Raw genomic sequence first — 13011 nt, 5'->3', positions numbered from 1 at the left:
CATGACATCCTCGATACTGATGCTCAACTGTCCTCTTCCTCTTCCTGATCAGTAACCTGTACTCGTCAGTCGGTTGCTGTCGAGCCTCTGAAGGTGTCTGTAGTTTGTGCAGGTGTTTGTTTTGCGCCGACGGCCGTCGCGTGTATTCGTCACACCTGTTGTTATGGTGATTAGGAAGGAAGAAACAAATGCTCGAGCAGCATGGAGTAACCATCCCTGGAGCGCAGCGTTTGGGTAAAAGGCTCGGGCAGGCCGAGGCCGGTGTGATTAATGTCCTCTGTGCGGCTCGGCCTCTTCACGCTTGCAGAGCTGCGCGTCAGCGGTGACCACGCAGCCTCTCCACTTAGAAGTGAAGAGCAATGACGCCCGCTCGGCGCTGCTCCACCGTCAGCTCCTGGAAGGATCCGGCTCCCTCTTCTGTGTGCGGTCCCATCCATCACGGGCAGCCGGTGGGTGCCCGGGCGACATTGTGTTTATGCAACTTAAAGAGCTTTTCTCTGGCCCGCCACATTGATGTATGGCCCAGGAGCCCAAAACAGATGATGTGTGCAGAGGGAGGATTGCAGAATGGATGAGGGCGCCGCAGCCGCCGGCGAGCTGGATGCACCGCGCTGGGAGAGTCTGTCGATATTCACGTTAATAACAGCACGCAGAAACGCAGTGCTGGGGATGAGGCAGGGTTGGCTGATGCTGTGCTTCTGCTGGACGATGTAGAGGCTTCTGCAGGGAATGTGAGGCGCTGGCTGGTTTGATATTGCACAGTGTTCATAACAGAGGTGGGAGCCTGCGCAGCGAAGCGGAGCTGCATGCCGCTTTAATGCCGAGTGGGTTTTGCTCACAGTCTTGAAGGTTTTGGGGGATGTTGCGATACATTGGAAGTGACAGCAGCGACTGCTGAGGCTGATTGGAAAATTACGGCTCTTTCAGGTTGTATGTAAAGCAGGAAGATTGATTGAGTTCTAAATGTTGCCGGTTTGGCTCTAAATCAAGTGTGAAATCTGAAAATGAACATCTCTGTGAGAGCAGCGAGCTGCGAGAGGAGGCAGAGGCCAAGTGTCGTTTCAGCGAAGCATGTGCCGAATGCCAATGACCTGCTTCATCTGCAGCTTCTACTTTTGGGGTTTCTTTGAAGCTTCGTTCGTGTTGTAGCTTCAGCTCGTCACAGATTAGGAGCTCCACCTTTTGGCGCCACGTCCATGAAACTTTTAATTCTGAAGTTTGTGTTGGGAGGAGGTCGGGGCCGATGGGCGGCTCGAGTATGTCCCATCTCCCGTGGAGACCGGGTGGTTGGACATGAACTGTCCCATCGGCTCTGCACAAGTTTAAAAGCAGAGACTTTCAGCTGTCCTCTGAATTTATTTTTAACATCAAACATGTATGAAAACACGGCTCGGAGTAATAACAGACAGCGTCTCATCTCACCACGCCACAGTTTCTTCTCCTGTGCATTAGTGTGGATATTAGTCACATGTTCATGTCAACAACAGTAACACACGTATGTTCAGGAATACACATCAAACCATTACGTTTGTGGAATCAAAGTTTTGTGCTTTGGATGAAAAGCTTCTTTAGGATTTGTAGAGTGTGTGTGTGCGCCTGTTTACACATCTTTGTGAGGACCAGAAATTGGCAATACTTGTGAGGACACACACACCGATCCCCACGAGTTTGAAGCCTCAAAATGTGGTTTTAATGTCAGGGTTACAGTTAGGTTATGGTTAGGGTAAGCAGCTAGGGAAAGCATTGTGTCAATGAGATGTCCTCACTAACATAGCTAAACGAGAATGTGTGTGTGTTTCTCCAGACACCTGGAAATTTACGTTTTAATCCAGATTCATCACGAGTCTGTTTAAAGAAAGAACCAGAGAACATGGTCTGTGGACCATCTCAGCTTCTTGGAGTGCACAAACATTTGCGTGGTGCTTCTTTCCTTTTTCTACCATCCAGAAAACCAACAAACTGTGGTTCCTCTCACTCTGCAGGCCTCTCAGGTCACAGAGTGTGAGAGCGCTGGATCAGTTAAAGGTCTGCCCTGAGTCTGGGGCCGTCACGATGCTGGAACAGGAAGTGTGGCGACGGCTTCCTGTACCCCTCTGCGTGCACGCAGCAGTGGCTGAGACAAAGAGGGCGACCCTTTTCCACGCTCCCATCAGTCACACTGATTGAGTTTTCCACTTGAAGGACACGAGCGTCTCCCCTTCCGCCCTCTACTCTGGGAAGCTTTCAGCGTCTAACTCGAGCGTTTAAAAAGACAAAGTGTCAAAGCGCTAATCGACTTCTGAAAGAGCCGCTCTCGCTTTCATTCTGTCCCTCTTCCTAAAATAAAGAGGGAGAGGGGAAGATACAGTTCTTTGGCAGGCGGGTTAATAACTTGCTTTGCTGTGGACGCCTTAAATTGGTTTCCATTGACACCTGCTATCTCTGAGCCGATAGCAGGGGGGACCTCATCAAGTGCAGACGACGATGCTGCCGAGCAATAACGTCCATCCGGCGCCGTGTCAGAGCCGGACTTTTGTTCCGTAGCCGTCACTCGTTGGCCGCCCTCGATGCTTCCCGAAGATAAATCGTTCATTTCCTTTGGTGCTTTTTTAATTGCCTCACCACGAGGTTGAGCTTATCTCACATTAGACATTCAAATATTGAAATATTTGTCATTACCGGCCCTTTTTTGTCAGAGCAGGCAGATAATCCCTGATGAATGTCTGCTGGCGTTGAAGGAGGAAACTCTGATTCAGCAGTTTGTGCTTTAGGTGGGAGTCTGCCTCCTGCTGATGTCATCAGCTGCTCTTTATTTCCTCACGCCCGCCCATCACCCTTCTGTGACACAACGAGCAGTCATGTCACTTATACCACAGGTGTGTGTGTGTGTGTGTGTGAATGAGGTGGACTCGAGGAGGTGACAGAGGACATGTAGGTGGTCCCAGCAGCAGGGGGATCTCTCCTTCCTCTGAATGTTTGGAGGAGCTTTGCTGCTGTTCTGTGTTTGTAGAGGCTGGAGGTCAGGAGAGGTTTGGAAGTGTGTTATTGGAGGGTGATGATGAAATCAGCAGAGACAGCTGAGGAGGAGGCGTGGACTGAGGCTGAGCACAGTGCTGTGATTGGCTGCAGCTTCCATTCTCTCTATTTTACTTGTTTTGAACTTCAGTCTGTGCTCAGTAATCAGGGACTCGCGGGTATCGATTAAGGACTCTAACAGTCATCCAGGGAGAACATCTTTAAGTGTGTTTCCCCCCAAACTTTCCTAAAGCTTGGTTTGGTTTGAAATATCGATTTTTGTCGTCCTCTTTGGGACAAAAACAGCTTCAACTTCAGCAGATTTAGAAGTTAGAGTCATGCTTTAATAAGTCCATCGTGATTAAACTGTGCCGGCTGCTCTGAGCTCAGGGCTCCTCAGCGTACACGCTGATGCAGGAGTTCTTCTTCAGCCACTGTAATCTGAACTTTGGGGGGGGGGATCCAGACTGAGCTGACGACAGTCTGGATCAGGCTCACATGAATAAGGTTCCTGACCTGAAAGCACTGAGCACAGACGGCTGCAGTTCCTCTGACATCCAGCAGAGGCAGCAGTGAATCAGCCCCCATAGGCCCTATGTTTCCCTGCATAACACCTGTTTTTAGAACTCACCTGTTAAACTGTATTAAGGCTTTGCATTATTAGGGGCGTGGCCTCTTTGACCCACAGGTGGCAGTAGCTGATAGGCTGATCTGGACTCTGGACATCATGTGACCGATAATACAGGAAGCTGTATTATAAGTATTATATAATAATGCATTATAATAATAGTGTGAGGTGACAGGTGACCCTGCCTTTACCTGTGGAAACAACACACCGAATTACATCAGGTGTGCTTCAGCTTCCTCGGTTAAAACTGGGCTGTCGGTCGTCCAGCTGCTGATCTTCATGGATCTCAGCTCTGTTGGTTCTTTCTCATCACGTCTGTGTCACTGTTATGGATTTAATGTCTTGTCATGTTTTTGTGTAGCTGCTTGTGTGTGTCTGTGGAGTGAGGTGTACATCAGAGTTGTGTGCTTTGTTCTTCCACCTGGGACGAGTTGTGCTCAGGTGTGGCACCGGCAGCAGGTAAAACCTTAAAATAAAAGCTGAATGACGCAGGATTCAAGCTGTAGCCCGGGGACTAGTTTACTGAACCGTGGCAACGCTTACTTCCTGTTTCCTCCCCCCAAACGCCCCAAAGAGCTCAGCGCTCCGGAGCATGACAGCGAAGCCGCTCTGATTGCTTTAAACGATGCTTCGTGGTGTTCGCAGCGCTCCGGGCTGGAAGAGCGATAAACGGCGGGCTTCATTAATGGTTGAGCTGCGTTTGTCTCCTCGGGACAGGAAATGAACCCGGCATCACTGTCAGGCTCCTCTGACTCGTTAAAGCCGGACGCTTTTTGTTCCAACTCCAGAACTTTTTCTCTTATTGCAAACAAGCTGCATTTTCCACTGCAGTGGCTGCTGAAGAGCTTCGTCAGCATGTTTTCCTGCTGCGAGGATATCAGTCCTAATACGACTGCTGGCATCTCCTCCTTCCTCACAGAAACACTAATTGGTTTGGCGGCGGCTAATCTAATTGGACACCAAAGGTTAGTTATGTGAATCCACACGAAGCCGAGTCCTCCCCACAGCCGCTCTTATCTGCGGCTCAGACAGGCTGAGGCGGACAGGCGGGGGGAGGCGGCCACAGTCCTGCTCTATCGTTACTGGCAGGGCTTCAGGAGGAGGAGCTAACTGCACAGACACACACGGGGAGAAGTTTGTTTCACACGGCTTTCAAGTTCCTCTCAGATTTTCCTCTTCCTCTCTTTAAAAACTGGATCAGTATTCCGGCCTTTTTCCATCTGGACATGTAAAAGATGGAGCGCAGGCTCTCTGAGAGGCTCACTGGATTTGCGGGTTTAAGCGAACACTTGAAAGTGTTCAGGTGTTACAGGTGTCACACGTCCACACGGGTGACAAAGACAGTGGATATAATCTCATGACAGGAGAACTCCATAAATAACCTGGATGTGCTCTGAGTGTGTTCGGTGTGTAAACGCTGTGTTTGAGGTCTTGTTCAGCTGCAGTGTTTGCGATTTCCACACGGCGCCAGACAAATAAGAGGAAGCGTCTTTCATGGATTTCCTCGACATGTAAATCATTGAACTCTGGTGTTCTGACTCGATTCTGAGTGTTGGCGAGCTTGCAGTGACACCGTGACCTGTTTGACCACGGGCAGATGTTCTCGCAGCGCTTCCATCGCCGATTGTCTTGACCTCCACGTTTGGCTGATGGCCGGGCAGATGCGGTCGTATTGCCGACCTCCTCGTCCTCTGCTTTTTCTTCACCCAGCAGCTTATCTCCATGTTGGAGATAAAGACATCGAGAGGCCAGGCGAGCGCAGCTCATCCGTGCTGTGCGCTCACCGTCTGCAGACACAGAGCTCCATTCTGTTTGCTTTACTGCACGTGTGCACATATATGTGCATGTGTAGACGCGTGCAGTGACGCTGCAGCTCACAGGCCGACATCCCGCCTTTCGTTGCTCTCGGCCGTCACTCAGGGAGCAGCTTCTCTGTGCTGGTGAACAGCAGGACGGCGTGGATCGTGTAGCCACTCAAGCGAGCTGAGCAGGACTTCCTCTTGCTTGCGATTCGTTTTCCAGCCGCGCACATCTGCAGATCGGCGTGAAGTCGTCGACAGGCTGCGAGCTCAGAGATGATGCACTTCAACAAGATCTGCGTGACGTCATAGAGAAGAAACATCCTTATATGGTCATCTTAAGTAGCGTCTTAAGAGGCAGCCAATCAGAAGAAAGCTGGATTTAAGGAAGGGGAAGGGCCCTTTTTTTTAGACTGGGCAGGAAGTGATGGGCTGTAGGATAAAGAAGGATTATTGTGAACAGTGAATCATGCAAAGCTGCTGTGAAGTCAGTCACACAAGGTCTGCAAAGGGTCACACGAGAGCGTTTCAGGGTCGTCATGGATACACAGACGGCGTTTCTAAAAAAAATAACCAAATGTTTTATTTCATGTTGATACATTCTTGGACGACACCACAGAATAGTTGCATGAGTGGCCAAATGTAAATCTCTCCCACAACATTGGCACATAAGCAGCAAGGGCAACATGAATATACCAAGTACAAACAGTAGAAAACATACATGCTTCCATTTTTTAAAACAAGTGTTTTTCTTTTTTAAATATATATTCTCCGTGTGTTTCTCCCGCAGGGAATAAGAAACCGATCAAAGCCGCATTCTGCCGAGCGAGAACGTTTCCGAGGAACCGAAGAACGGACGATTCGGAGCAGACAGGTGGGATCGACTGTGGCAGAGAACTTTTTTTTCTGGTTCAACATCAAACATATCAGGCATGCATTGACAACCTCGACATCGACACCTTTAGTTGTTTTTTTTAGTCCATGAAATCAGCAGAGATTCAGCCTGGACCGAAGGAGGCTCCCTCGGGGTAAGGGTCCGCCCCCTCACCCCCACCGCCGCAAACAAACACCTACAAACAGTGTGTGGAGAAGAACACGCATGTTGGGGAGGGAATGTTTCATCATGTGACCACAAACGGCTTTAAAAACACTTAAAAACTGTTTTGGCTCCGCGTCACGGCCAGCTGAACGGTCAGATTTCCCTCAGACCTGCTGCTGTCTTTGTTAAAGCCTCTGAAAACGCCGTTTCTCCAGAACACTGACAGTTTGGGTTCATTCAGCTGATTCTCACCTGGAATAAACCTCGTTAATCTGCTCGGTGGTTAGTCTGCAGACGAGCGAGTAACCGTCTACAGGCCGCCGTGACTGAGGTCCAAACAGGAAGCAGAGGGTAAAGGAGGTCTCGGCGTTTTTTTTCTTCGTTTTAACGACTGAAGTTTTACTTCTGCTTTCAGAGCATCAGATCGTCGACGTGTAAGCAAATAAAAATGGAGCACGACTCTCCAAAAGGCTTCAACTGTTTCATTCGTTAAACACACAGAATCTCTTTTACTCTGTTTTACTGTTTACACTCTGTGTTTGGATTTCATCCATTGTTTAAACTCTGATTTCCCACCATGAAGATTTTTTAATTAATAAACTGTGATGGGCAAACGTTGTAGTAGCTGGTAAAAGAGGCTGAGGGCGGGGCTGCAGAGGCCAACAACACGGACGTAAGCAATAATAATAAAACCATATTTGGTCCCTGATAGACGGAACAGGCCAGGTCCAAGTGTTGATTGGAATGAGAAAGAATAAAATAAGTCCTCGTACTCCACCCGCAGGGGTGTGGGTGGAGTAAGAGGACTGGGGTCAGAACGGTGCATGCATCGCTCCGAGGCTAACGTGGATTTGGAAACAGTGGCTAACTGCGGCCAGCAGACACTCCCAGAGCGGGCACTGTAAAATTCTCTGCTGCCTTCAACCCTGCAGCTCTGTTTCCTGCATGCAGCCCAGTGGATTCTGGGATGTGTAGTCAGGACTAAATGAGCCGAGCGAGTCGCAGGTTCATAAACACGGTTTGTTGAAGTTTTCAGAGGCTTTAAAACTTTTTTTTCTCACATTTGCAGGATAAAAATCTGAGTCCAGGTGGCAGCGCGAGCGAAGCCCTCCAAATCTCCGAGCGAAGAAGAATATGGCTTCAATAAAACCAAACCGAGAAGCGAGAAGCAAAGTAGATCTGTCGTCAGCATGGCAACCGCAGCCGTCTTACAAACCAACAGAAATCAAACCAACAGAAAGAGGCCGACATATAAGCCATAAAGAACTACACACGCGGACAGGAAGGTGAGAACTTGCAGTTTGGAAGTACATAAAGAGACACGAGGGGGCGGGCTCGCGCTTCGTTTGACATCACCGGCGGCGTGGAGCCCGTCGTCGCCGCCCAGTCGTCGCCGCAGCGTCCGCCAATGCATCCGCCGCATTCTACCTCACAACCACTGGCATCGCTTCAACGACAAAACAAATAGATTTTTATTTCTGGAGCTTTTCTCGACCCGGAGGGGTCAGAGTTCAGAGGTCGTCCCACCACGCTCCGCTTTGCACCTGAACGTCTCCGATGGGCAGTGAAGCACATGAGACCAAAAGAAGAGAAAGAAAAAGTCCTGCACGTCGCCGCTTTTCTCCCGTTGCTCGTCCTTCTTGCAGGAGATCAGACATCTCGCTCTGCAGTGACGGAGGAGCGCCGTTAGATCACGAGGTTGTTGTAGCTCACGTACTTCTTCTTAGCTGCTGGACCTGGGGACGGCAGGAGACACAAACAGAGGTCAGCTAAGGTCCTCACGGCCGCTTAAAGAGCAGAGATGTTAATGATGGAGGAGGGATGAGGGGATGACAGACGTTTAGGTAAGTAAGGCTTGAATTATGAACTCTCAGCAGGGAGGACAGGACGGTCCTAACTCAGGAGGTTTGGAGGTGAGAGGTCATAACTCAAAAGCATCTGCAGGAGAAACAAAAGGAGTGTGGGCTTATCTGAGGGTCAACTGAGCCCTGATCAGCCGCCGCGGTGGGTCTAACTTTGACCCACAGGTGGCGCTAAAGAGCTGAAGATGGAAAGATGGCAGCTGATGAAAAGACTGAATCTATGAGGGATCATTTCAAAGTATCTGCACATGCTCAGTAGTGTCTTCACGTCTTGGAAAAGCACTTTTAACCCTTTATTTACCATCTTACAAGCAAATCTTCAAATGACCCCAAAATTCAAACGGTTTTAAATTTAAAGCCAAAATGACTAAAGAAGTCCGTCGGGCCTGTAAATAATAATAATATTATTTACAGGCCCGACGGACTAATTCATGTTTTAAAGGTTTCTGTGTACTTTTGTGTGTTTTTGTACTTATACTGCAGAAGAACTGACACTCAGAGGAACAGCCTGCCTCGTGTCTCCATGCCATGGATTTCATGGATCACACCCCTACAACAGCGCCGTCATTTCAACATGACGCGCCCACGATTCAAGGTCACAAACCTAGAGAAGATATCCAGCTGCAGGTGTTTTACTAACTGCTCGCTGAGTCGTGACTCATACGTGTGTTCAGGTGTCGGCCCGCGGTGGCAGTCATACGAGCTTCAGCCTCTGATGGAGGACTGGAAACATGTTGTTATATCGTTGGCTGTATGTGTGTGATGCAAACATTGTTGTTAGAGTTCATTTAAATATTCTGCTCCCTGTGTTTAGCACCTGAAATAAACTCAAGGATCAGTCTCTAAAATGTCAGAGTTCTCGCCTGTAACACTCGATCAGCTCGCCGCGCTCTCTTCGCTAAAGCACACGCTACGTTGTTCGTTTGTAGCACAAAGCTGTAACATCTGTTTCCTGCCGTGGATTTATCTCTGAGTAAGTGTGATGCGTTGCTGTGGGTGTGCGGGTCCAGCCGAGCTCCTGCAGACCTGATCTGCGTCGGTGTTGAAGCTCTGCAGAGTTAGCACGCGGCTCCTGAATGACGTTAGCGCAGGAAGCTTAGCGTGACGTGTTGGAGGTGAGCTGTGCAGCTCCACCACCTCCATATCTCCCTGCTGCCCCCCCCCCCGGCTCTTGACCCTCAGCATTCATCCGGTGACGAATAGCTGGGAGCCAGGACCCGCCATCAATCATGTGGCAGATAGAAGAGAAAACGGCTGCGTTTGCATATTCTGCCTCGGCGTGTCAGCAGCCGCTCTGACTTTGTGTCTCATTCACATTCAGGAGCAACATCTCCAGCTCGTCTGACAGCGGTGGGTGGAGCCTGATGATCTGAGGCGCCTGATTTTGCTTCTATGCTCCGTATGCTTCGATAACAGAATAAATTAACCCAGTGCCCCCCCCCCCGTCTGCAGTCAGACTGTTGTTTTTGTGGAACAATCATCATCATCATCATCATCATCGTCATCGTCATGACCGAACAAAATAATAAAAAACAATCAGTCTAATGAATCCAGATTAAATGATAATTAGTCTCCTTTAACGGAGCTGAATGCATCTCAGAAAACTCACAGACCCCAAAAATCCGACGTCTGGGAAACACATTTATTTCTGCTTCGTGCAGAGTGAGTGAGGTTACTCAGGCGAGGGTCCGAGCATCGGTCAGGGAGCTGGTCCGGGGTCAGTGACGCTCTCAGCCTCATCGTTACAAAGGAGAGAAAACGTCAGTCTGTATGATCTTTCACACACAGGTGTATATAAACCTGTATCACACTTTTACACACAGGCTCAGCGTTATGACAGAATATTAACAGGAATAATTGATGCGCTTCACCTGTGGCTGCTCCCCCTGCTGGAAACACAAGATACTACTGCTGGTTTTCCTACAGGCTGTTTAGGGGCGTGGTCACATGAGGCTCACTAACGAGGATCTGATTACCGTCACGACCTGCTCAGAGATGGTCCTGTCACGGATCAGTCGGCCATCTCTGGCCTCAGAGTGCTGCTGCACTGGACTGTTCTCACAGCTGCTGACTCACAAACCGCAGAAGTGTTGGAAAGTCAAATCGCTCCAAAAATAAGAGTTCGTCTCGGCCTCTGCGGGCGGCGTGGACAGAGGAGGGTCAGACTCTGAGCGCCTTTGTTGTGGAAGGAATCGGGCAGTGCAGAGAGGCGGCGAGGCCTCGTACGGCAGGATGGAGAGAGAGCGAGAAAGGAGTCTTTGTGGTGGAATCAGCTGTAGGAGCGGGGAGGATGGAGACGGAGGAGGGGTGAAGCTGGGGGGTGAGGTGAGGAGGAGGAGAGAAGAGAAAGGAGAGAGGATTTATAAAGTGAAGGAGGAGGGGAGCGCTGAGACGCTCGAGGCCGAATGAGAGGAGAGACGGAGCGGCGAGCCTAGGCCGGCCGATAGATGGCTCCGCCCCCCCCGCTGTGCCATAACTAACTACAGTGACTGATGTGCTGTAATTAGGGCCTCGAGCTGTGCCACAGAGGCTTTTCCGTGGGGGCACCATTATTTATGGTTACAGCCGCAGCGCCACGCCCAAGCGAGCCGCACATTGACACCCCTGTGAGGACGCGTGTTCCTGCAGCAACACCGAGCTCTGGAGGAACCACAGCAAGGAGTCAGAGCAAACATCAACGTCCTGAACAGAAGTCATGGAAAAGATGGCGACTGCGGGACACTCGTCCTCAGACCACCACTGACTCCTCCCCCGAGGAGCCTCCTGAGTTTTACTGAGAGCGGCTGAAGCGTCTCTGTGCTGATCCAGATTAATCAATCAAACCAGGACCCGTTTTTACCGTCACTGTTTCTCAGACTCTGGCGTCTCCTCTGCGATGTCTGCAGGACGATGACAGAAGTGATTCTTATTGATAGACTCCCGGCCTGCAGACGACCGCCGTCACGGCCACTGAGGCACTCCGGACTCTGAAAGCTGATGTTTGCATTTGTACTCGTGGGCTTCACATCTGCCATCATGAAGAGCGGAGAGCTCAGCACGCTACGGACCACGTTAACAACAGAAAGCCACGCCTGCACAGGCGGCGTGCGAGCTGCAGTTACAGCCTCTTGTTCTAACCGATACGCGTGCGTGGACCACGGTACCACCACGGCTGCTGATTCTGGGACTTGGCGGCCATTTGTGTTCACATTTCTGATTTAATGCAGCACCACAAATCAAGCATACGTTTGAAATCCTGACGTCTGCGGTGTGGGAGGAGCTACATGCACGCTTTCCCCTGGTGACACAGCGTATTAAATTAGCTCACTGAGGCAGAGCCGTCTCTGCGTCAGGGGTCCCAGGAGGGGCTTCAGCGGTTCAACAGGCAGATACTGCACATCAGGAGTTTCTTCCCATGGAAGTGACCCAAACTTAGGCTCCTCGATCTGCCCGATCGGTGGGGCGGGGGCTCTGTGAGGGTCCCGGGTGAGGTGGCGGACACGGTGGCCTCACGGGGTGTCTGGGAGCTCTGGATTGGCCATGACTGAAACACATTAGGTTAATCTCGCCTGTCCCAGCAGCTCCACAGCAGCTCTGAGCACGTGCAGAGCCCACAGCTGGATGAAGGCCTGCTGCGTCGGCGGACGTTTCACAGCAGGTGTAACAGCTGCACACTTTACATCTTGATGGGTTCAGGAGCGGCGCAGGAACCCCGGAGGTCAACGGTGGTTGGACGTGCAGTTAAAGCGCCGGAGGACGGCCGTAAATCTGCCGCTCAGAGCGCCACGCTACAACCTCCTCGTGTAAAAGTTAAAGTCGGTTGAAAGAGGGCGATAAAGAGCCGAGGACCTCACTTTTACATCCCCTCCCCACTCGTGTGTCTCTCCTCCTCCTCAGGCCTCCAGGAGAAAATGGATCAAGGTCGGGACAGCAAAGCAGAAGCAGAAGATTAATTTGCTCTTACCTCTGATAAATTATGAAATTAGCCTGTGAGGGGGAGAAAAACAGGATTTGGTGAGTGGTCCCAGAGGGAACCCCACTGTGAGCTGGTAATTTGATCACACAGCCATGTAATTTCAATTTGTGCACTTTGTATTTCTGAGAAGGTGCGAGCCGAAGCTCTCCGGTGACTCTGCCATTTCTGCGGCTTCTCCCAGCACTGTCCTCGCCGCCGAGCGTCAGGAGCGGATCCTCGTCCTGCACCTGCTCGTTAAAGGGGACGCGCTCTGCTCATTCCCACCTCGCTTTCCGTTAGCGTCACTCAGAGCAGCTGTGATCGAGTTCAGGAGCTTCACTGAGGACATTCGGGTGTCTCCAGAATGGCTGACTTCCTGTCAGGACTTGTGTAGCTGCAGCCTATGAGCTCACACTGAAGCATTAATGACCTCGAGCTCAGTTTGGTCTGCTGTCAGCCTCCTCTTCCTGTCATGTGATGGTGTTTGGCTCCACCCACAGGGACCTTCCTGTGCTCCCTAAAAACAGAAGACGGTGCTCCATCTTTAGAAACTTCAGGAAGCCTGCAGAGGGGCAGCACTCACTGCATTGGAACTTCCTGTCCTTCGTTAGGCTGCGTCTGCAGGTGATGAAACCCGTGACGAGGTGACATCAGCTCGCCACCAAAGCAGAAAAAATGTTGTAAACGTTGTTTCTGGCTCAGATGGATTTCTTCTCCATGAACTCGACGTCAACGTCGGAGGAAAGAGCAGAACA

The 13011-nt window shown here is 50.5% G+C and overlaps 1 protein-coding gene across 1 annotated transcript in view; it reads right to left on the bottom strand.

Annotated features, from left to right (window-relative positions):
• Positions 1-6012: 6012 nt before the first annotated feature.
• LOC116312921 (metabotropic glutamate receptor 7) overlaps positions 6013-13011 on the bottom strand; it is a 67235-nt gene continuing 60236 nt past the window's right edge. Inside the window, exon 8 of the mRNA XM_039612693.1 lies at positions 6013-8196. Coding sequence (XP_039468627.1) covers positions 8147-8196 — 50 coding nt within the window. The 3' untranslated portion in view covers positions 6013-8146. The remainder of the gene's footprint in view (positions 8197-13011) is intronic.

The sequence above is a fragment of the Oreochromis aureus genome, linkage group 5 (assembly GCF_013358895.1).
Source record: "Oreochromis aureus strain Israel breed Guangdong linkage group 5, ZZ_aureus, whole genome shotgun sequence".
Classification (NCBI taxonomy): Eukaryota; Metazoa; Chordata; class Actinopteri; order Cichliformes; family Cichlidae; genus Oreochromis; species Oreochromis aureus.
The sequence above is the reverse complement of the archived record's forward strand: the minus strand, read 5'-3'. Positions and strand labels throughout refer to the sequence as shown.